Source organism: Gracilinanus agilis, chromosome 4 (genome assembly GCF_016433145.1).
Source record: "Gracilinanus agilis isolate LMUSP501 chromosome 4, AgileGrace, whole genome shotgun sequence".
Taxonomy (NCBI): domain Eukaryota; kingdom Metazoa; phylum Chordata; class Mammalia; order Didelphimorphia; family Didelphidae; genus Gracilinanus; species Gracilinanus agilis.
The window spans coordinates 467604130-467629992 of record NC_058133.1 but is presented as its reverse complement, the minus strand read 5'-3'; the positions used below and the strand labels follow the sequence as shown (position 1 = coordinate 467629992).

General features: G+C 38.8%; 1 protein-coding gene across 1 annotated transcript in view; it reads right to left on the bottom strand.

Annotated features, from left to right (window-relative positions):
* The window catches only part of SLC22A15 (solute carrier family 22 member 15), an 89618-nt gene that overhangs the window by 4508 nt on the left and 59247 nt on the right, over window positions 1-25863 (bottom strand). Inside the window, exons 5-9 of the mRNA XM_044675530.1 lie at window positions 22809-23024; window positions 19632-19772; window positions 11818-11903; window positions 4519-4639; window positions 1641-1713 (exon numbers count right to left, since the gene is read on the bottom strand). Of these exons, the coding sequence (XP_044531465.1) occupies window positions 1641-1713; window positions 4519-4639; window positions 11818-11903; window positions 19632-19772; window positions 22809-23024 (637 nt within the window). The remainder of the gene's footprint in view (window positions 1-1640; window positions 1714-4518; window positions 4640-11817; window positions 11904-19631; window positions 19773-22808; window positions 23025-25863) is intronic.

Sequence of the window (25863 nt, the reverse complement as noted above, 5' to 3'; positions counted from 1 at the left end):
AAACTTCTCATTATCAAAAATATTTATAAAGTTAGCAAAAAAGTCAGGTAAACGTGAGCATGACTTATCCAGTGAGCCGAAGATATTTGCTAACAACTTATCACAGCTAAACAAACAACAACGTCAAGCAAGTTATGCCTGGTCACAGAAGGAAGTGACTGACCTGACACAGATATGGTTTCAACAGTAAATCCAGAAATAAATATAAAATGGCAGCCTAAGGAAAGAACATCTTTGATGAAAATATCACCAAGCTGCCATTGGTAGAACACATATTCAAACAGTTTTTTTCTACAATGATTTGCTAATATTCTCTTTGGATCACAGGTTATAAAGTTGGCTGAAATGTTCCCCAAACCCTGCCAAGTAGCCATCCATGATCAAAAGAACATGGAAACAATAACTAGTTGATTAGAATGGGGTCACCTTTCATATAAGACATATGAGTTGCTTAGATTCACAATTATGAGAAAACTCCTCACGTCAATCTTTAGACTTAACCCAGGACCTTGGTTAGGGTCTCTGGGTCTCAGGACAGCAAACACAGGTGGTTCAGTTGCCCAGTCACACTGGACTAGGTTCAAACAATACTCAATTTCCAGGCTCACTGACTTTCTTAGAGTTTGAGCAGAAGAGAGCAAAACTTGACCTCAAGTTCCCCTGGGAAATATAACATATCATTAGGATTTTATTTACATTGCACTTTGCTTCTCCCCAATCCCCAGTGGGCAAACAGAGTGAACCATGGGTAAAACCACAAAGAAAAGTGAACTATGGGTAAAGCCACACAGACCAAAGTGAACCACGGGTAAAATGACGTTAGTCCCTGGAGAAACAGGGCAACAATTGCTCAAACAAATGACCCCCTTCCTTAGTAATGAATCAAGGAAAAAAAAAAACATTCCTGAAAACTCCTATATACTCTCTTACCTTTTACACTCTTTATTTTCTCACTCTCTACTTTTACTCATCCGATCCTTACCTTACTTACTTGCTATACTAGCTACTCTGTTACTATATTATCTTATAATAAAGCTTATTTCCTTGGAATAGGGTCATTTTAAGTCATCGATCAATTCTTTGGATGAGACCTAATTAGAATGAACCCCATCGGCTATAGAACTGGGGAGTGCCTTGGAGATAAATCATTTGGCCCAATTTCCAGTTTCTGGAGGTCTAGAAAAGTGAAGTGAATTTTTCAGGATCATAAGGTAATAAAACCACAGAGCTAGGACTGGAACCCAGAGCCTTTGAAATCTAAATCCACTGCTCTTTTCAAGAGAGCTGTTCCTCCTCCCCTCTAAAAATGGCAAAACAGGAAAGAGGGGTCCTTTGGGGTGTCATATGACAGAACAAGGATGGAATCCCTGAGGAGAGGGGTCCTACTGGATACTAATAGCATCCTTCGCACAAAGCTCACTAGTCCCTGCTACAATGCTAGAATCTGAATTTAAAACAAGTACATAATCAATGCCTAGAAAGGGGGGGGGGGAAATAAAGTAGGTTTAGGCGACACATGAGAACTCTTTTATGTAGATTTTTTGAGCATCTGTTAATTAGTTCTTCATATTCAAGGCATAAAGACAACTACTTCTAAAGGAAAAAGTCAGGGAAGAGAAAATCAGGAGGTACAAACCAACCAGTGAGGGAATGAACGGTGCAATAATCCCACCAACTCGGGAAAACATCGAACACATGCCTAGTCCAACATTCCTGAAATGAAAGACAAAGGAGAGGATCAATGGCACTTCCAAGGAAAGATTTATAGAGTCCATTTTTAAAAGGAACACAACAAATACCTAGAAACATCCAAAACAAAGACAAAATCCCTTCAAAATTACATTGACTATGGTGTTCACAAATCCTGCAAATTTTATAGCTACTGTCATCTATGATGACTTGGAAATATTTATCATAGTCAAGAATTATAAGGCAGTGAGAAAAAATTGGTAGATAAAAGTCCTGAACAGAAATATTTTTTTTTTTAAATGAGCTAGAAAATGACATGACTTTCGGTGACTCAAAGAACAAAGAAAAATCAGCAGGAGGAAGGAAACCAACTGGAAAACAATGATCTGTGCATAATTTCTCTTAGTGTAGACAAGTTCATTCTTGCTATCTCAGGATTCTCTAAATATTGCCCCTATATCTCCCTATGAGAGATTAGGTCTAGAGTTTATTTTCATTATGCTTGCATCTTTCTAATAATATGCTCATTTGCTATGTTCTTTCTTCATCTGTAAAATGGTATAAAAGGAGACGGCTGGATCGAGTTATCCCTATGATTCTCTTTATACTTTTTTTTCTCAATTACATGTCAAAAAAATTTCTAACATTTGTTTAAAAATTCTTCTAGTTCTAAATTCTCTTCTTTCTTTCTTTTCCCCTCTTGAGTAGGCAGCAATTTGATATAAATTATACATGTGCAGTCATACAAAATATATTTCTAAATTAACCATGTTATATAAGAAAACATAGACCCCTCTGTAAAAAAAAAGCAAGAAAAATAAAGCAAAAAAAGTATTCTTTAAGCTGAATTCAAATTGTATCAGTTCTTTCTCTAGAGGCAGATAGCATTTTTCATCCTAAGTCCTTCAGAATTGTCTTGAATCATCTTATTGATGACAATAGTTAAGTTGTTTACAGTTGATTGCTGTTACTAGGTATGATGATCTCCTGATTCTGTTTACTTCACTTTGTATTAGTTCCTATGAGTCTTCCCAAGTTTTTCTGAAAGTATCCTGCTCATCATTTCTCATGGCACAAAAATATCCCATTTCAATCACATAACACAACCCATTCAGCCATTCTCCAATTGATGGGCATCCCCTCTATTTCCAATTCTTTGCCACCACAAAAAAAAGAGCTGCTATTGATATTTTTGAATATATAGGTTCTTCTTCCTTGAAAAGAAAATATCTTTGAGATACCGACCTACAAGTACTATAATTGGGCCAAAGAGTATTATACTGTTTTATAGCCCTTTGGGTATAGTTCCAAATCACTCACCAGAATCATTGGATCGATTCACAACTTTACCAACTCTATTAGTGTCCCAATTTTTCTACATTCTCTACAACATTTGTTGCTTTCCTTTTCTGTCATATTAGCCAATCTGATAGAAGTGAAGGGGCACCTCAGAGTAGTTTAAATCTGCATTTTTCTAATCAATAGTAATTTAAAACACTTTTCCTATGATCCCTTTTTTTTAACTCAAAAAAATTCTAACAACCATTTAGGAACTAATCAGGTCGTTGGACAATGACACAGCTTCACTGGGACTATAATATGCAAGATATTCTAAAATGATGATAATTATAGAGGTGTAAGGTTTGTAAAGCAATCTATAAAACTGATCTCATTTGATCCCCACAAAAGTCTTTTGAATATTATTATCCTTATTTTAAAAATGAGAAAATTGAGGCATGGAGCAGATTCAATAATTTGCTCATAGTAATACAGCTAAATGTCAAAAGTATGATTTGTGCTCAGGTGTCTCCTAATCTTTAGTCTAGTTCTATTTCCCCTACATCATGCTGCACCTCTTATTAGGACTTCAGAGTCAATGTTACCGTAGCAGAAGCTTTTTGTGGAAGACAAAAGTATCTGCTATCATTTATCAGACCACATGAAGGGACAAAAGAGATGACTGAAGACTGAGAGAGGTAAAGTGATGTATCATTCATTTTTGGAACAGACAATATAATTGTAAAAGGCTAACCCTGAAGAGAACAGGCTAGTCTATTTGCCTTTAGTGATAAGAATAATAGAGTAAATTTTTTAAAAAAATCAAGAATGCAATGGCAGCTTGTTGTTGTCTGGTAATTTCAGTTGTGTCTGACTCTTTTGTAGCCCCGTTTTGAAATTTTCTTGGGAAAGATACTGGAGAGGTTTGCCATTTCCTTCACCAGCTCATTTGACATATGAGGAAACTGAGGCAAACAACTGGTTAAGTAACTTGCTTAGAATCAGACAGCTAGGAAGTGTCTGAGGCCAGATTTGAAATCAGGAAGATGAGTCCTCCTGATCGCAGACCTGGCACTCTATCCACTGCACCATCCAGCTGCCTCTACTATTAATATATTTTGCTTATGCTTATATGTATACAAATTGTTTGCCCTGATAGATCATGAAACTCTAGAAGGCAGGGGCTGTTTACTTTTCATCACTGCATTCCTAAGACCTAATACTTTGTATTTTGCATAGAGTATTTATTGCATTGAATCTAATAGAGAAATCTAGATAATATAAAGCAAAAAACATTGCCTTTCTCTCAATTATATCAGGATACTTAGTCCACAATATGCCCAGTAATAAAATACCACAAAGGAACCAGGATCCAAGCAAAAACTGTCATCCCCACTCCAGTGACAACGTTCAGGGCAGTTTTACAGGTTTAAAAATGCTCTAAGGCAGCTATAAGGCAAGCTGGTTTTTGACTGAAGCATAAAAGGATCTGGAAGGAGGAGTTTGGAACAAACAGACTGCCTGGCGAGGGCTTCTTGGATGGCTCCTTACCTGATGACCGTTGGATAAAGCTCCGATGTATAGATGTAAATAATGTTAAAAGCAGCACTGATGGTGAGTTTCCCTAACAAAGACAAAGAACGGCTATTCACCACTGCAAACACACCTGTGTCTGGACAAGAAAAGACAACACATGTAGGAGATCATTAGTAGAGAGGACAATTCTCTTCTGAAGTTATACATTTTTTAGGGAAAAAATGGGATGCACTCGAGTCAGTCCCAACCAGTAGGATGGCTGTGGTCTCTACTACTGGAAGAAGACGCAGAAATCAGAAGATGGACATTTGTCTGTCTTCCAGATAATATGCCTTATAGCTTACCCAGTGCATGATGGTTATTAAATATGCACAGCATCTAGATAGTTCTGACAAATAGCAACAGTCCCCTGCAACCTTCACAGAGTTATTCATCTAACCTAGTAAAGCCCAAAAGGTATTTTATTTGACAAAAAACTAACTTGTACCTTTTTTATACTTTGATATATACTTAAGACCCTCAAGAGAATTGCAGACTCAGAGCTGAAAGAGAGAAGGGAGAGAATAAGAATTTATACAGTAGCTACACAGTACTAGGGAGAGCCTAGAGAGCTTTAGTTGTTTTCAGTTAGTACCAATTCAAGAGTGCAATGGTGGCTTCTTGTTGTTCAGTTGTCTCTGTCCATCTGACTCTTCATGACCCCATTTTGAGGTTTTCTTGGCAGAGATAACTAGAGTGGTTTTCCATTGTCTTCCCCAGCTCATCAGACAGATGAGGAAATTGAAACTAACAGGGTTAAGTGACTTGCCCAGGGTCACATAGCTAATAAGCATCTGAGGCCAGATTTGAATTCAGGAAGATGAGTTTTCTTGACTTCAGGCCCAGAACTCTCTATATATCGAGCCACCTAGCTTCCTGGAGAGCTTTAAGAGGATGTATTAATAATTATCATACTAACTGCCTTTTAGAGAGTGCTTAATATATTCTACAGCATCTCCATCCAGTGATCACACAATTTTTGCTCCAAATGAAGACTTCCAGTGGGGGGAGAGGGGGACTCCACTACCTCCCAGGAGATCCATTTTACTATATTCAGTAACCACCACTACTAAAGACCCTGAAAAGGAAGTTTTTAATACCAAAGTCCTTGGCAAGATCAAATGATTCAATGTTAGAAACAGATATGATTTTATCTGTGGGAATGACACGATGCATTACCACATGTCTTGCCTCTGCACCTTAAGGACCAACGGCCCTTTCCATCTTCTTGGCAGCTGAAGCTTCTAATATGTACTGTCTTTCCATATCCAAATGTGAACTCCTTGAGAGAAGAAGCTAGCTTATTTTTCTCTCTTGGATCCAACACTTAACACAGAGCCTAGCACAAAGTAGACACTATATAAGTCCAGTTATTAACAATGCCAGCCTTTGATAATAACTGCCCACCATCCTATCCTGCCCACCCATGATCGCTTCTATCCATCTATGATCCTATAAGCTCATCTATAACAATTCACACCAGAGCAAATCACGCCTTTTGAAATTCTGCTTTGTAATTGCTAAACATGAAATTGTACATTTGGTTCTTGATGTAGACTCCATGCTTTGAGGGGTCGGACTATGCCTTTTTGCTTTTTAAGGCTCTCTCAGGATCATTCCTACAAGATACCACACAGAGGAGGTCTTCAGCAACTATTTATTAAGTATCTGAGGTTTGAAAGACAAGAATAGCCCCTGGCTTCAACGAATTCATATTCTACTGCAATAATGACGAGACCTTCTCCCTTAGACTTCTCTGTATTCCCCACAATACTTGGTCTGCAGGACATGTTTGCAATTGATATTTATTGAATGAATAGCTAGATGGATGTTTGATGAGGCTCTTGGTGGGAGAAACCACAGTTCCACTGACTTCCTGATTTCTTTACTGGAAAGGAAGCCAAGACCTACAAAGAAAAGCCTGCTCCCAGTAATCAGAGAATCATCACGGCATCTCATCTGGCATCATCTTCCCTGCTTGATTTTCAAATCAATCTTCATGTAGTTTCAAGTTCTCATCTATTTTCAAGTTTGGATATGCCAAACTCTGCCATCTGGGGCCATATCTTTCCCCTCTTGCCAGATTACCTGGAAAAGAAACCCAGTCCTTGTTTCATACGCCCTGTGGAAAAAAAACAACCTGTAAAACCCACTATGGGGAATTCACTGAACAAACAATGACACGTCTTTTGGTCTTTGTTCTCTAGGGTATGTGGTTGGGCTTTTGACTATTTCTTTTTTTTTCTTTCAGAGCTAAAAGGAGAACAGGCCAACTTCATCCATTATTTCCCCCAAATCTGAGTGAGTCAGTATAACGAGTTGGGGCAGCAGGGGAGCCCAGAAAGGTGTGCTCGTCTGCTGGCTTCTGTAAATGATCTTTCAAAATGATGTGCTATGTGGTCTTCTAGATTGAACCAGCATGGAGGTATTGTATATCTTTTTGGCAGCATGCTAGGGGCTTACCACCCTAGAGTTTGTACTATTAAGCAAAACCTTCACTGAAAGAATAGCAGCAAAATATCTATAATAGGACCCACATAATGATAGGGAAGTCTGGAAAAGGTCTGTCACGTATGACATTTGGGACCATTAGGCAGAGGCCAGCAGCTGACTCCTAGAATTATGAAAATGGGATAATAGAGTTACAGTAAGGAGGGACCTCAGAAGCCACCAAATCCATTCTTCTCATTTTATAGAAGAAATCCGATCTTCTGTATTCTTTTTTAAAGTATCAATTGGTTTAAATTCATTATTTTGTGGTTAAATTAAAATTCCCAGGTATCTTTCTCCCTCTCTCTAGAGGAATGCATGGCTTGGCAAAAAAAAAAAATCTGTATGTATAAATGATGTCTTTCATGTTTCTATTCATCAGTTCTTTCTCTGGGGGTGGACATTCATGAGTAAGTCTTCAAACATTAATTCTGTAGCTGTATATAATGTTCTCTTAGCTCTATTCATTTCACTCTTTATAATTACATGTAGGTTTTTCCATTTTTAAAAATTAATCTGGGGCAGCTGGGTAGCTCAGTGGAGTGAGAGTCAGGTCTAGAGACAGGAGGTCCTGGGTTCAAACCCGGCCTCAGCCACTTCCCAGCTGTGTGACCCTGGGCAGGTCACTTGACCCCCATTGCCTACCCTTACCACTCTTCCACCTATGAGACAATACACTGAAAGTACAAGGGTTTAAAAAAAAATTAATCTGCTCATCATTTCTTACTGCACAGTAGTACCTCATCACAATCATTTGCCAAAACTTGTTCAACCATTCCCCAATTGATGGGCATCCCCACAGTTTCCAATTCTTTGTCACCACAAAGAGAGCTGCTATAAATATTTTAGATTAGAACATATAGGTTCTCCTCCTTTTTCTCTGACTACCTTGGGATACAGACTTAATGATGGTATTGCTGGGTCTAAGGGTCTATACAATTTTATAACTGTCTGAACCTAATTCTAGATTGTAATCTTCTGGTGTTCTTGAATGAATGCTATCTAATGTGATTCTCCCACTGCCATTTATGCACAATCTGGGCTTGGAGGTAACACAATGTATGGCCTAGGAATGCTCTGCATTTCACCCACTGGATTGCTTCTTTTAATTCTTTGGCTTCATTGGTGAGAACCTGTAAATGAAGTCCTTGATGTCAACAGCTCTAACTTGTGGCTATAAAATAATGATCTAGAACTTGTCTTTCCCAGAACTGTTGAAGCTGTCAAAGTTATCACTCTGGAAAGCTTTGCACTTTCAGAATTCTTTTTTGGAAATTGTCATCAGAATCCATTTATAAGTCAAGCAAAAAAATAAAGTTCATTGTTTTACATCCTCGATTTTTACCACAACAGCCAGACCACGGTGATTCTTTACTTCTGAGACTTGATATCAAATAGCTACTGATTGTTCACACACACACACACACACAGTCCACCCTCAAAGCATGATGGTTTGTTACCAATGAGAACATTTAAAAGCAATGTGTGCTGAAGGCTCTAAAGGCAATTCCAAAAATGGGTTGGAATCATTGGATTAAATGTTTAAGCTCTTAAAGGAATTACTTTGAAGGTGGCACTCCTTGGATGTCTAAGTAAGCATTGGAATGTTAAAAATTCAATCTCATTACTTTAAGGTCACACCTCACATGCTGGGGTGAGATTCTTGGTTTGTTTCTGAATAGCAGAGGTCAGGACCCAGAAGAGAAAGCAGGTAGGAAAAGGATACCTTGGGATCTGGAATGATAATAAGCTATTTTTAAGTTGAGGAACCAGTTTTTTTTTCCCTTTTTTTTTTTTTTTAAAGTGGTAGTTACAGGCAATGGAAATTTGGAAAAACAAGTTCTTAAGGATCAGACTAGACATGGGCCAGGTGAAACTAACTTCAAGGATGAGACTCACTGCACTTTTAAGTCAGGGAAGGCAAAAGTGAATGTTTTATAGGGCCTCAAATCTTCTTTGATTGAAGATGGGAAAGCTAAGAGGGAAAGAAGTAGGAAAAAGGCAGAAAATCCTCAGTAGTGGGGATGTTGGAACCAGACTGGTCCATGAAGGAGTAATGGACAGTGCAAAATGAATTCCATTGTTGGATTAGAAAGTAGTCATGGAGGAATTAACAGGCTTCAAAAAAAAAAAGGCTGACAAGATTTGGTAGAACAAAATGCAGCCTTTAAGGCTCTCTCTTATAGGAAATCTTGTATGGATATATTAAGACCAGATGTTATTCCTTTAAAGATGAAGCAATGAAAAACTTTGACAATTAATATGAAGCAAGTGATATAAGGGAATGCTCGCCAAAACGACCTGCCACCGTCAGGTAGGTTTAGTTCTGAATATACATGGAAGAAACATGGTGAGAGCTTCCCATTTCAAATAACAATGTGCAGACTGAGACTGGTCAGATTTCTAAATGGAAATCACAATCATTCCAAAGAATTTTGCTTAACAATTTACACAGGAAAAATCAAGCAGATGAAGAATATCTGGGTCTATGATGTTCGATTAGGACAGCCCATTAAGGTAATCATCAGTATACAAATCATTTAGTATGAATAGTTTTTAAACACAGAAATAATCTCACAGGAAGAATTCTTACAATTTTTTTCCCCTAGAAATCTTCACATATGGCTAGATGCTCACTTCTCTGGAGCTTATCCTACTCACTGAGGTACACCAGAATGGTATGAAAAGATCGATTAGACAGAAGACTATTACACTGAATCATCAAGCAAAGTTGGATGGGATAAGGTAGAACCATTTGATGATACTGAAATGAATCTGAAATCTCTTTCATATGGAAGTTCCCTCCATCAAAGCAGATGATAACTCATCCACACCAATCCATACTGGATGAGTCCATCTGATGTTTCCCACAAGGTGTCTTCCCAATGTGTTACTTTCTCCTGACTTCATGAAGATATCAGTGCCATCTTACTTTACTTTTGCCATATGACCAATTCATCTTCTCTTCCTATCAGATGTTTCCTTTTACTCCTGTTCTTCTCGGCGTTTTCTTGTTATTTACATATTACAGTCTGCCTATGCCCACTATTCAGCTCTCCACAGTCCTTTTTGTGATATTCATTTTTAAATTCTTCCAAGACTAGTATATGATACGTCTTCCACGTATGTAGCAACATGGGCATTTGCTTCCAAAAGGATCTTGGGATCATTAAAGAGCATGGCAATTTCTTGAAGGCAATCCAGTCTAGGCTAGGTAAATGCATTCTGGTTCATACTGCATTTGTCCAGGGAAGTCTATTAATCCCAATTATCTCCAAGGACACTATAAATGGGGAAGGTTGCAGAACTATCTTCTGATAGTTCTCCTATCCTCCCTTTTTCTACTAGATGCTGGGAACATAAACAAAAGCTCAAGGAGGTGAGGAATACCTCCATCTTTTTAAAAGTTCCCAAAGAACTGGAAGTGTGAAAAGCACCTGACCAAACGAATTCCAGAGTTCCTTCTAGTTTTGTTATTTCTTTAAAAATAAAGCATTTCATGACAACAAAACTATGATCAATCTCATCCAATGTGTAGGCTATCCTGTAGATTGAAGCTGGCAAGCTTTAGAATCACTATCATTTTGGTGAGTACCCAATAAAACACGACCCCATGTTAGATACTGTGAAAAGCTGCAAAGGAAGGAGGACACATAGTCTTTGAACGCAAGCAGTTTTACGAGTCAGGACCCTAAGATTTCACCAAACTGGGGACAGTAGCAATTTCCTCAAAGGGTTATTTATCTAATGAAATACAGAATTTCAGCTTTCAGCTTTTTGTTTCCTGGTCGAGTGGTACAGTAGATAGAGCCCTGGACCTGGAGTCAAGAAGACCTGAGTTCAAGTATAACCTCCAACACTTACTAGTGATGTTGCCCTGGGCAACTCATTTAATCTCTGTTTGCCTTAGTTTCCTCATCTGCAAAATGTGGATGATAATAGCATCTACTTCCCACAGTTATTATGAGGATAAAATATTTGTTAAAAGCACTTAGCGCAGTATATAGTCTATACTCCTGCACTATATAAATATAAGCACTAGTTATTTTTTTGTTGTTGTTGTTATTTCACCTATAAAGAAAATACCAACATTAGGTCTGATATTTTAAGCTGTTTTTCCACAGTGGCTCCAACTTTATTCTAAATCATATACCTAACATTTAGCACAGGGTTTGTCACACAGAATAATATCAGAGGATTGAAGAGGTCAAAAAGTCCAACCTCTTTTTTTTTTCTTTTTTTGCTGATGAGGAAACTGAACTCCAGAGAGATTATGTGACTTTCCCAGGTTCACGCAGCTAATGTTTAAAGCTGGTTTTCCTGACTCCTGACCCAGCACTCTTTGCCACCGTACAGTAAATGCTTATTGATTGATAGAGCTTTCCTAGGCTTCCTTGTTGTCAATAATATACACTCAGAGTTAGCTGCTTCAGATTAGGGGTTCAATCCTATAGCCACAAAACAGAGATTTTCTCTGTGGGAAGCTAACGGGTCCTTATCATGATCCAATTAGCAGTACTGGCCTCACTAGTATGATGTTCTAGCCACCCAGATGGGAGCTTAATAGCCTGAAAGAATTAATAATGCACTTCTCAAAGTTCATTATTCACCCAGAGAATAGCTGCCTCACTAGGAAGGATCTGGTCTATTATGTCCTACACAATTGCTAAATAATACTCTGTCACAGAAATGAAACGTGGCATATGGTAGATTCTCTTCCAGGCTAAGATCCACCATTATGAAAATGTTAACAAAAACCTTGCAAGAAAAATAAAAACAATGCACCTTTTTTTTCAGGAAGAAACATGACAATAAGACAGGCCAGTCCTCCAAGGCACAGAAAAACTGCTAATGTCCGCTTGCGCCCAAACCTAAAAGAATCAAAACAAATGAGATATTCCTATTAATTATCTCCTAAATCCTCCATTCCTCCCTACCTGACCTTCTCTCTGGTTGCCCATAATTTCACTGTGTGTATATACATACATGTCCATAACTACACATGCATATATCTATACATACATCTACACAAATGTCTGTGACTTTCTTATTCAATACAAAAGTAACCGAAAGAGGACCTTCAGCATAAAAATAATAAAATCAAAGAATATTTGCTGGATGACAGATGCAAACAATACCAAGACATTAATGAGCCAGTAGACATGACTGAAACACATCATCTTTCTTTCTTTTTTTTTTTTAAATCCTTACCTTCCAGCTTAGAATCATTGGTTCCAAGGCAGAAGAGTGATAAGGAACAGGCAACTGGGTTTAAGTGACTTGGCCCAAGTTCACACAGCTAGGAAGTGTCGAGGCCAAATCTGAACCCAGAACCTCCCATCTCCAGGCCTGGCTCTCTATCTGCTGACCCACTTAGCTTCCCTGAATACATGCTGTTGATTATGGTACCAGGGACCAGCACGAGTATATGGCAATTTTTGCCAATACTTCTAAGATAATCAATCGTCAGTTTCCCATGGATGCACCATTAAATTGGACAGACACACAGGATTTCAGAAGGAACCCTTAAACATGTTGGGAAATAGCTATTACACAACTGATCTACTTAAGTAGTGCTGTGATCAGCCCAGTAGCCCAAACAAAGGCTGGTTCTCTTTTTGATAAACTTTGTAAGATAGTGGGCTTACTGCCAGTGTAGTAATACTAAGCCAAGGTTCCTTAATCTGTGGTCTATGGACCTCTTTGGAAACTGCATAGATAAAATTTCAGGAGGTCAGTGAATTTGGATGGGGAAAAAAATCAATCAGTCAATCTATCTATGTATCTATCTATCTGGCTGTCTAAGCTGTCTGGTCTGTCTGTCGGTCTATCTATCTAAACTATCTGATCTGTCTATCTGTCTGTTTTGAAAATTCACTTTGGCCTCAGCCCCACACCTGAGGTCTCAAGGCTCCCTGGCATCCTGGAAGATGCTTGTCTCTTGCCTCACAGTGACTCCTGGCATCTGGAAGACTTGCCTCTGATCTGGACTGAGGTCAAAGTCTGTCCAGCCAGGTAGTCTCAGAAAAAGTGACATCACCAGATTTATAAATTATGGATTAAGGAAGCTTGTGGTCTCTTGGCTAGGAAACAGTGGGAGTGAAGGGAGACTGGAGGTGAGCTGGGAACTCAGATTAGCGAGGCCATGTGATTATGTGTCTTTACTCTCTCCCACCTGCTTTCACTATCTAATCAATCATTTTATAATAATAAACCTCATAAATAATTTTATTTCTAACAATACTGAAGTAAACTGAGAGAAGATTCTACTCCCCTCTTCATGTTCTTTCAATAAAAATAGAAACAATCTCTATAACTTGGGCTATTGCTGTAATAATTCACTTAGCTTTTACTTCGATTTTCACAGACATACAGAACTTGAAAGCAAAAAAGATCGTGCATAGTAAATCCAGCTATAATAAATCTCATGAAGATGTGTTATTCATAGAAACCCTCACTTAGAGCCTGTTTATGCTTTTTTTTTTTTTTTAATCCTTACCTTCTGTCCAAGTATCAGTTTCAAGACAAAAGGATAAGGACTAAGTAGGTGGGATTAAGTGGTTTGTCCAGGGTCACACAGGTAGGAAGTCTTGGTAGTCAAATTTGAACCTGGCACCTCCCATTCCCCAGGTATGGCTCTCTATCCACTGAGCCACCTAGCTGCCCCAAACCTGTCAATGCTTTATTTTTCCCACAATTGGAACAAGATCAGTAATCTGTTTTCCAAGCCCATAGCAAATAAGAGGGAGCAAAAAAATAGAAGCAGGATATGATTAAGCCTCACACAATGGAAGCAAGGGAGACTTGACATTTGACTACAAGAAAGGAGAAACAAAAACAACAACCACAACAAAAATAAAGCCAATCCTCCTGCCCCCAAATCAAGCAATTTGGGGTCATTTAGTACACAGGTAATCTCAACAATCTCTGAGTGCATCAGCCCGATCCAATCCAATCGATGGCTGTAATGCAACACTTAAGTCAGTCCCATGCTCACGCTTTCCTATTAAGAAGGCAGGAAGTGTGTGCTATGTTTTGGCAGAGAGGTGACTGCTTCTTCATAAAAATAATCAAAACAAGTTTTGCCACTTAAAGGACAAAGCTTCCGTCATTAGGAGCATTCGCCTTTACTGGAAGAGCTCATTTTCTTAGAGATGCCAGATAAGTCTAGTGTCAGTGTGAGTTCTTAAAAGCAGATTCACTGGGGAGATAAAAACGTATCACTGCGAACCACCACCACTGGCATGAGCTTCATGGCATACGATGACTTCCAACCTCTTCTACAGTTCTAACGTGATGCCACGTTTTATGTGAAGGGGAGTCTGGTTTCCTGGAGGCTACACCAGGGAGTGCGGCCAATGGGAAGCCCTACCAAAATGGAAAGACTTTATGTACATGCCCAGGGATTATCTGAAGGTCTTTCACCCAAGGATGTCCGTTGACAAGGTTGGGGCAGCTCACTAACAGGGGGTCAGTCATTGAATGATAATATTTTTGGAGCGGTGAGGGGATTGGGGCAATGGCAACTCAATTAACTGGTTAGTAAGTAAGGCAGAGTGGGGTTGGTGGAGAAAGTGTCCACGCAGATGAAATCATCTACACACACACACACAAAATAGATATCCCATGTAAAAAATTTAAACCAGCTTCACATTTTCTTTTTATAAATATATTTTTATTGATAAATTTTGTTTTTATAATTTTACTATTTAATGTTTACACTATATATTTATAAACACATTAAATTATAATTCTAAAAATTCCCCTGCCTATTTTCCCCATCTCCCAGATAACCATCCAATAGAAGAGCTTTTCTGTAGAATTTTAAGTTCATCTAACTCAGTGGTTTCCAAACTTTTTTGGCTTACTGCCCCCTTTCCAGAAAAAATATTACTTAGTGCCCCTGGAAATTAATTAAAAAAAATTTTAATAGCAATTAATAGGAAAGATAAATGCACCTGTGGCCATCACTGCCCACCCTGGATTGCTGCAGCACCCACCAGGGGGCGGTGGTGCCCACTTTGGGAATCACTGATCTAACTTCTGCCCTCCCTACTTACTCACTATAATTCACTTACCAACTCTCTTGTCTTTACTGTCTTGTTTGCCTATCCACCACCTTCTTTTTTCTTTTCTTTTCTCTTTTCAACTTCTTCTCTTTTATCTTTCCCTTTCCCTTTCCCTTTCTTTTTCTTTTATTTGCTTAAATTCTTGTCATCTGTCTTAGTATCAGTTCTTTTTGTTTTTTTTATCTTTATTTTAATAATAAATTTGCACATAAGTTTTCCAAATTTATATGATTCATATTGTCTCCCTCTCTTTTTCTGGAGTTGACAAGGAATTCACTCTGAGTTGTTTTAGTATCAGTTCTAAGCCAGAAGAGAGGCAAGAGCTAGGAAACTGGGGTTAAGTGACTTGCCCAGAGTTATACAGCTATCACTCTATATCTTTTCCAAGAGTCAAATGATTATTTTCATTGATCTAGCTACCAGAATGACTGAAAAAATGAAACTCTATGTGCATACTTTTGAGATAAGTCCCAGGCTGTAGCACTGAATTTTAAATTAGAAAATCTGTTTTTATATCGAAGCTCTGCTATATGGTTTTGAGAAAATTATCAAGCTTCTCTGAACTCGGGCTTTATTTATTTACTTAATTCCTTATCTTCCATTCTAGTAATAAGTTCAAGATGAGCGTAAGGGCTAGGCAAATAGGGCTAAGTGACTTGCCCAGGGTCACACAGTTAGGGAGTGTTTCAGATTAAATTTGAACCCAGGTCTTTCTGACTCCAGGCTTGAGTCTTCTATCCACTGTGCCAGTTAGCTGCCCTGAACTCAATTTTTACACCTATAAAATGAAAGAGTTGGATCAGGGTCTCTTTCAGTCTTAAAATCTTTTTTTTTAAGCCATTATTTTCTTTCTTATTAATTACTCTAAGACAAAAGGGCAAGGGCTAGGCTAATAGGGTTAAGTGACTTGCCCAGCGTCACACAGCTAGGAAGCATTTAAAACCACATTTGAACCCAGGTCCTCTTGACTTCAGCCTTGGTACTCTATCCATTGAGCCACCTAACTGTCTCCCTTAGCTCAAATCTCATCTCCTCTCCCCACCTGGCTACACTACCACTTCTTTTCAGATTTTTGTTCGTTGTTTGGTTGTTTCAGTCATGTCTAACTCTTCATGACCCCATTTGGGATTTTCTTGGCAAAGATACTGGAAATGGTTCGCCATTTCCTTCTCCATCTTATTTGACAGATGAAGAAACTGACGCAAGCAGGATTACGGGAAAGCCAAAAAAAAAAAAAAAAAAAAAAAAGGAAGTCTCAGTACTATCAGTTCCTGGCTACAGGGCCTTCAATGAGGCAGCTATTATTTCTTAGCCTTAATTTCTTCTTCTGTAAAATGGAGATGATGGGGTCCTGTCACTCACACCAGAAGGGCCCTCAGAAGCTGACTAGTACAACCCTTTCCTTTTATAGAAGAAGGACCTGATGATAATACCTTATAGGATGCTTATGAGGAAAATTCTTTGTAAGCCATAAAATGCTGAATTGATGTCAATTATTATTATCCAGAACCCTTAGGAAATAAGGTGTTCTACTTTGTTTTTTTTTCTAATTAACTAAATTAGAGGTGGCAGCGAGGTAACAGCGAGTGCCATAGAAGGCTGGATCTGGAGTCAGGAAGACTCAAATCAGGCCTCAGAAACTTATTGGCTATGACCATGGGTGAGTCATTTAATCCAGTTTGCCTCAGTTTCCTCATTTGTCAATAAGCTGGAGAAGGAAATGGCAAATCACTCTAGTATCTTTGCCAAGAAAACCTTTTTATATTATTTACTTAAAAATTTTTTTTTGTAATTGTAATTCATTTTATTAATCGAAAAATTAGTAAACATTGACAAAATTTCCAGGAATTCTAAAGGAAGCAGCCAGATTTTGGGCCTTGGCACATATAACCCCCCACTTGGTGAATTTAAGAAAACCTTTTTAAATGGGGCTATAAGCAATCCAGAGGAACTTGGGAGAAAGAACGCTATCTACATCTAGAGAAAGAACTGTGGGAGCGGAAATGCAAAAGGAAAACATAGGACTCATTATGTGGTTTGATGAGTGAATGGTTGAGGTTTGGGCTTAAAAAGATCACTCTATTGCAAATATGAATAATATGAAAACACGTTTTGAACAATGACAAATACAGATCAGTGGAACTGCTTGTTGCCTCCAGGAAGGGGGAGGGAAAAGGGGTGGGAAAGATCATGAATCAGGTTACCATGGGAAAATATTCAAAAGAAAAAAATAAATAAAAGTAAAAACAAAATGGGATCACAAAAAGTTGGAGATGACTAAAAATGACTGAAAAACAACAAACTTGCAAGGCAAATCTCTCTAAAATATTTACATTTTGGAGCCCCCAGAAAGGACAGTGCTATATACTCTTATCTAATTTATTCTCTCTTTGAAGATCCAAGATCAGACAGAGTATCAGGCTTATCTTTCCAGACATCAATGTCTCTGGATTAGACTGTACATGTGGTTGTGGATAAAGTAGATGAGATGTGCCTAAATTCATTCTGACCTCAGGATGTTTGCCCATAGGGTTTAGGGTTAGGCTTAGAGGCATGGGTAAACATCTGTTGGTTTCTTGGTAAACCCTGACCTCCAGTCTTAGAATCAATAATATGTCTTGGTTTCAAGATACAAGAGTGGAAAGGGCTAGGCAATGGGGGTTAAGTGACTTGTCCAGGGTCACACAGCTAGAAAGTATCTAAGACCAGATTTTAACCCAGGACCTCCTCACTCCAGGACTGGCTCTTAATCCACTGAGCTATCTAGCTAACTCCAAAATGGAGGTGTGACTTCTTTTTTTTTTTTTAAGAATCCTTCCCTTCTGTCATAGAGTCAATACCAAATATTGGTTCCAAGGCAGAAGAGTGATAAGGGCTAGGTAATTGCGATTAAGCAATTTGCTCAGGGTCACACAAGCTAAGAAGTGTCTGAGATCAATTTTGAACCTAGGACTTCTTATCTCTAGGCCTGGCTCTCTATCCACTGATCTAGCTAGTTGTCCCTTTATTGATTTTTCTTTCTTTTTTTTTTTTTTTTTTTAATCCCCTCATTTGGGTATTCTTATCCCATGAGTAATGGACCCTAAAGGGGTCTATGGAGATATTTTAGAGAAGATATAAACTAGAATAGAAAAAAGGGCACATCTTTCCTTCAGTTCAATTGATTTCCTTTTGTAATCTGATTTATATTATTCCAAGGAGGGGTCCATAGACTTCACTAGGCTACCAAAGGAGTCCTTGACCAAAAAAAAAAAAAAAATTACGAATGTTTCCTCTAGCAGATTTATTTTTCTGAGGGTCTCTTTCTCCTAAAAGTTTAGTACAGAAATTCTTCCAGTAGAAATGGCTGTGGCGTCTGTAGGATCTAAGGTTATTCTTATCAAAGATTTTAGTTTATTATGGATTGCAATATTACCGATTATCAACAAGTTACCTACTGGGAAACAAAGGTTCCTGACTTCACAGAAAAGCCAATACAGGAGGAACAGCTTAGCAAATGTATTCACCTTACAGGGCTGGAGTGAGGCTTAAAGAGAATGCATATAAAGCATTTTGCTAATGGACCCGAATGCCATATTCCTGTTATTGGGACTTGTGCTTTTATCATTAAGGGAAGTTCTCACTGAGGATCCCCATTTATCAGGCAAAGAGGTTCCTTCTCTTCAACTTGAATTCTTAGAGAGACTCCTGGGGGCAATGAGATAGTGAATGATCTGCCCAGGGTCCCGGGGAGAGTATGTGCTAGTGCTAGAGGACAGATCTGAGGGCTCTTCCTGACCCCGAGGCCAGCTCTATATTCACTGTAATATGCTCTCATCATCTTTTTATTATTAGAGTATATGTAAAGATCACCCTCATATAGAATGGTAATAAGAGAGGAAAGGAGGAAGAAATGGATGAAGGAAGGGAGGGAGAAAAGAAGTGAGGGAAGAAGGGAGGGAGGAAGGAAAAGACAGAGGAAGGGAGGGAGGAAAAGAGGGATAAAAGGAGGGAGAGAGGGATAAAGGGAGGAAGAGAGGAAGGAAGGGAGGGAGAGAAGAAAGAAGGAAGGAAGGAAGGAAGGAAGGAAGGAAGGAATGAATGAAGGAAGGAAGAAAGGAAGAAAAAAGTGAGGGAAGAAGGGAGGGAGGAAGAAAAAGACAGAAGAAGGGAGGGAAGAAAAGAGGGATAACGGGAGGGAGAGAGGGATAAAGGGAGGAAGAGAGGAAGGAAGGGAGGGAGAGAAGAAGGAAGGGAGGGAGGAAGGAAGGGAAAGGAAGGAAGGAAAAGGAAGGAAGAAAGGAGGGAAGAGAGGACTAAAGGAAGGAAAGGAGGGAAGATAGGAAGGAAGGGAGGGAGGGAGGAAGGGAAAGAAGGAAAGAAAAAAGGAAGGGAAGAAAGGAAGGAAGGAAAGAAGGGAGGAATTCAGACCTTCCATAAAAGAGATTGAGGCTGTCCTGTCACCAAGGACAAAGTGCAATGTAAATGCGATTAACTATAACACACACCCATATACAAATACATATATATCTTACATTCTTTTATACTCACCACTTGTGGTTAATCAAATAGATACAGATTGGATATGAGGGAATCTCTACCAGCCCTGATAGGGCCAGGTTGGCATAAATATTTCCACCCAGATCTCCGGCGCTGAGGGTTAGGCCATAATAAACCAAGCTGCATACAAACCTACAAAGTGGAACAAATGAAAGGGTGAGGGAAGAAGGGACAAGTGAGAGAACCCCCACAGAAGTAGGCATTTCACGATATCAGATCAGATTGTCAACCAAATATATTCATGCCTTAATCATAAACTTGGCCTTATTAACTAACTCTCCCTCCCTCATCATAGCCCTAGACTAGAGAAATAATCACTGTGGGAAATCACATTTATTTATTTAAACCCTCACCTTCCATCTTAGAATCAATACTGTGTACTTAGAATCAGTACTTAGAATCAGTATTGGTTCAAAGGCAGAAGAGTGGTAAGGGCTAGGCAGTTGGGGTTAAGTGACTTGCCCAGGGTCACACAGCTAGAAAGTGTCTGAGGTCAAATTTGAACCCAGGACCTCCTGTCTCTAGACCTGGTTCTTGATCCACTGAGCCACCCAGCTGCCCTCAGAAATCACAATTATTTTAAGGCTACAATTCTGAAGCAAATTAGATGTGGAGAAAAGGTACAGAGAGGAAGATTTTGGCTTAATTACTGGGGGTGGGGTGGGGAGGGGGAAGAATAGGAGGGGGAACAGCTTTCTAGCCATTGTTCTTATTTAGTTGTTTCAGTGATGCTGAAATCTTCCTGATTCCATTTGGAGTTTTCTAGGCAAAGATAATGGAGTGATTTGCCATTTCCTTCTCCAGCTCATACAGATGAGGAAACCGAGGCAAACAGACTTAGATGACTTATCCAGGGTCACACAGCTAAGTAAGTGTCTGAGGTCAGATTTGGATTTAGGAAGAAGAATGTTCCTGACTCCAATCCTAGCACTCTATCCACTGTATCCCTGTATCCTTCAGTTAATCATTGCCTTGCTTCAAATTTTGGCTTTCCTGCTTACCATTTGTTTGACATGGGACCTTTCAGGAATTCAGTTTCTCATCTGTAAAATTAAGAGACTGACTAGATGGACTCTAAGGTCCCTTTGAGTTCTAAAGTTATAATTCTGAATAAGTGGTTGAGGGGCAGCTGGGTAGCTCAGTGGATTGAGAGTCAGGCCTAGAGATGGGAGGTCCTGGGTTCAAATCTGACCTCAGACACTTCCCAGCTGTGTGACCCTGGGCAAGTCACTTGACCTCCATTGCCCACCTTTACCACTCTTCCACCAAGGAGTTAATACACAGAAGTTAATGGTTTAAAAAAAATTTTTTTTTAAATACTGAATAAGTGGTTGTCTCCTCCTGTCCTTCAGACCCAACATCTATACTGCAGGAACTCTTAGGGCATTATATTTAGGTGTGCTAAAGAGAAAAGAGCAGTTTTCTGGTAGAACAGTGGATTTGGAGTCAGAGGACTAGGTTTGGTTCTTCTAATTGCTATGATAATACAATAATAGTGCTTTATTAGAAAGATTTCTCTTTCTGAGTTAAATTCTGACTTTAGACATTTACTAGCTATTTGACTCTGGGCAAGTCACTTAACAGTGTCTACCTCAGTTTCTTCATCTGTCAAATGAGTTAGAGAAGGAAATGGCAAACCGCTCCAGTGTCTTTGCCAAGAAACCTCCAAAGGGGGTCACAAAGAATCAGACGTGACTTAAAAAACAATCACATAATAACCCACGTATACCTTAGTATTATCTATTCTTTTCTGTCCAAATTCTAACATTGAACATGGAAGCCTCATGAAGCCATCCATGATAGCACCATCCAAGCCACAGCCAGTCCAATCTAATAACCCCAAAGCAGTGATTCCCAAAGTGGGCGCCACCGCCCCCTGGTGGGTGCTGCAGTGATCCAGGAGAGCAGTGATGGCCACAGGGGCATTTATCTTTCCTATTAATTGCTATTAAATTTTTTAAAAAATTAATTTCCAGGGTGCTAAGTAATATTTTTTCTGGAAAGGGGGTGGTAGACCAAAAAAGTTTGGGAACCACTGCCCCAAAGAGACGAGTCAGCGATGGTATGCTCACTGCACTATGTCAGATTTACCACAATTCAATAGAATAAAGGGAAGCGCTTTGTAAGCCTTGATTAAATAACAACAGCATGCACTACCACTAGCAAAGGCAAACACTCATCATGTATTACGTTAGCTGCCTCCCTCCCACGAACTTGAACACAACCTGGTATAAACTGGAACCTTTAGAAGCTACTTTCAGAAAAACCATAGTACCCACCAGGGACAATGAGGTTCTAAGGGAGAGCCTAGAAAACAGGGGTTAAAGGTTCTAATTTTTGCTTAAGCCCCTAACTTGCCTTGGGTCACATGCTTCAAACTCTTGGTATCCCCCCCAAAATCCAGGCTTCTGACCCCAAATCTAGTGCTCTACCCCAAAGTAAGATGGACTTCTGCCTCTTTTCTTCTCTTTAGAGCACTCAGGTATGTCCAAAGAATCCTTGTGCTTTAGACATTGGTTCAGAAGGGGAGGAGGAGACAATCACTCGTTCAGAGTCATAGCTATACTAGCTGTTTGACTCTGGGAAAGTCACTTAACCGTGTCTACCTCAGTTTCTTCATCTGTCGAATGAGTTGGAGAAAGAAGCGGCAAACCACTCCTTCCACTTTAGAACTTGATGGAATCTTAGACACTATAAAATTCATAAAATTTAACCCACCTTTATATATGGGAAGGGGAAGCCCATTGATATTTTTATTATGAAATCTAGACAATTATGACATTCTTGAGACTTTAGGTTTTCTTCTTTCCCTTAAGTCCTATTTAAAAACCTCAGATAATAGTATTCATTCTTCTTCATGTATAATTGTTAAGGAAATTCACATAGAAATACCTTAATAAGAAAGATCTGTTTCTCCTACTATGCTTTACCCAGTCAAGGTCAGAAAGACTCTGCATCTAACATCAGTTGTGGAGGGAAGGTGATACCAAAAGCAGAGGATAGAGCAACAGAAACTAAGGGAAAAGGCTTGTTTCTCATGCAAACATTCCTGTGATGATGAGGGAGATAAGCATTTTCAGAAATGATGTTGACAGGATAGCTTTTCAATAGACTGGAGTTGTTGGCATAAACTGCTTTTTAAAGGCAATACCCCAAATTTGTAAGTACCAGATGAACATCATGGTCAGAGTGTGCCCCAAGAGGATCCTGTAGCGGAACAGGTCCAGGAAACTGCCGGTCTCTTTGGAGATCCCCTCTCCTGCAGGCATCAGGGAAAAAGTGCATTTGAGCTTCCGGTTCCTGCTGGCAATGAGGTAGAGAGCATCTTCTGCTTCCTGTAGTCTGCCCTGAGAGTATAACCATCGGGGAGACTCGGGAATGAATCTGGAAGAGATTTGAGATATATAATATAATATGATATGATATATAATACAATACAATATAATATGATATGATATAATATAATATGACATGATATGATATAATGTAACATAATGTACCATAATATAACAATATAATATAATACAATACAACATGATATAATACAACATAATATAGTATAGTATAACATGATATACTATACTATGATATGATATATGATATAATATAATATAACATAACATAATATAATATAATGTAATGTAATGTAATAACATATGTAATGTAATGTATTTTCGAGACAATAATACAGGGTGAAGGCAGAACTTCCAAGGGGTCTTAGAGCTATCAGGTACAAGGGGACTGACTGCCTAACAGTGCTCATAGCAGCTCATAACAGCCAAGGAAAGAATTTTTAGAGATAAAAGTGCTTAAGACTGGGTAAAAGTCCTAGGCTCAGAAAAAAGACTCTGGGAGTCAAGTTCCAGAAGACCTGAGAAATCTAGCAGCTTTGCTAAATCAAACTGACCCATGCTACACCTACAGAATCTGAATGGGCCAGGGCTAGCTGAGTCAGAGGAAAAGAGGTAAGCTATTCAATAATTGGAAGCAACTAGGTGGCACAGTGGATAGAGCACAAGCCTGGAGTTAGGAAGACCTGAGGTCAAAAATCTGGTCTTCAACACCATTTACTAACTGTAGGAACCTGGGCAAGTCGCTTCCTCTTATTTGCCTCAATTTCCTCATCTGAAAAATGAGCCCAAGAAAGAAACGAAAAATAATTTTGGTATTTTTGCCAAGAAAACCCCAAATAGGGTCATGAAGAATCAAACATGACTGAACAACATTATTCTTGAAGAAAGGAAGAAAGGAAAAAAGAAAGAACGACAGCAGACTGCAGGTAGGGAATGGAGAGGGGCAGAAAAATAAGACATACTCAGATCTAACTTTTGTTCGTCTGCATGCACTTAGCACAAGATAATTGGGTTAGCTTTTAAGACTTTTGGTGACTTTATCACTATTCTCCCATAGTTGAGAGGTTTTTTAAAAACAAGGAACAAAATGATACTCCTTAAGAAAACTGAAAATTGTATCCCTATGACAAGATAGAGGGAAGGTGGGAAATAATGAGTAATAATGATAACTAACATTTACATAGTATATACTATCTGTCAGATGCTATACTAAGGGCTTTCTATTTATTATTTCATTTGATAAGTGCAACAACCCTGTGGGGTAGTTGCTATACCATTTTTTAAAAACCCTTAACTTGTGTATATTGGCTCCTTGGTGGAAGAGTGGTAAGGGTGGGCAATGGGGGTCAAATGACTTGCCCAGGGTCACACAGCCGGGAAGTGTCTGAGACCGCATTTGAACGTAGGACCTCCCGTCTCTAGGTCTGACTCTCAATCTACTGAGCTACCCAGCTTCCCCCTATACCATTTTACAGATGAGAGTCTTATTAATTTATTCATCCCTCATCTGGGACCCAGAATAGTACTTTATACTTTATTCACTATAACTGATTCTGAATAACTTTTGGCTATTTAAGAAGCAAAAAAGGATCTCGACTGAACAAAGTGATTCAGAGCTCAGTCTGCAGGATACAATTGATGTTCTGCTGTGGCACATCCGAGCTTGGCAAAAACAAGGGCTGACTAGAAAGTTGGGAAACTGATGAGCTTAGAAATGACCTCTGTAGGCAATTCTCCAAAAGAGGAGTGCCAAACGATTCTTTAAGCAACAGGCTGTATTCATTAAATAAGTATGTTCTCTTTTCCAAGTCCCAAGAGACTTTTTGAGGTCAGGACTGAAGTGTAAGTATTCTGGTAACTTTGTTAAAAAATGAATGAGTACAAGTGTCCGCATTTTGATGTCCATCACCGAAAGTCCTTGTGACCATTATGGTGAGACTCAAATGAGAGAACATATAACAAAGTGCTTTGTAACTCTTAAGGCTTTACATAAATGCCACTTGTTGTTTTAAGCAGAACAGCTAATATTTCTTGATAATAGTTCTTGCCTTGCTTTAAAGATAATTTCATCCTTAGAATCAACATGAAGAACTGGTTGCTGAACTTTTTTCACTTTATTAATTTTTTTCTATTTGAGTTTCCATACACACAAAGATTAATGTGGAAACATGTTTTACAGGATTGCACATGCAAAATCGATATGGGGTTACTTGCCATCTCAAGGGGAGCAGGGTGTTGTTGGGAGGGGGAGAATCTGAGACTCAATATTCTTTTAAAAATGTTAGGAAATGTTTTTACATGTAATTGGGGAAAAATAAATAAAATCTAATGCCTCAAAAAAAAAGAACTGGTTGCCAGGGTTAAAAAATGATCAGAATCTTGGTAGGAAGTAAGCACTCCACTAGTGACTTTGTGGCAGAAAAGAAAAGGAAAGCCTGATAAAGTCTAACATATACCCTAGACCTCAGGTGAACAGATTTCAAAATGTTTGTAGAAAGGAAAGAAAGGGGACTGGCTAGTCAGTACAGTGAATAAAGTGCCATTTATGAAATTAAGGAGGACCTGGTTCAAATCTAAACTCAGACACTTTTTAGCTGTGTGACCCTAGGCAAATTATTTAACCTAACTGTCCCTTGCTGCTCTTTTGTCTACTAAGACAGAAGGCAAGGATTTAAAAAAGGAAAGAAGGAAGGAAGGAAGGAAGGAAGGAAGGAAGGAAGAAAGAAAGAAAGAGAGAGAAAGAAAGAGACAAAGAATAAGAAGAGAAAGAGAAAGAAAGAGGAAGAGAGAAAGAGTGAGGGAGAGAGAGAAAGAAAGAAAGAAAGAAAGAAAGAAAGAAAGAAAGAAAGAAAGAAAGAAAGAAAGAAAGA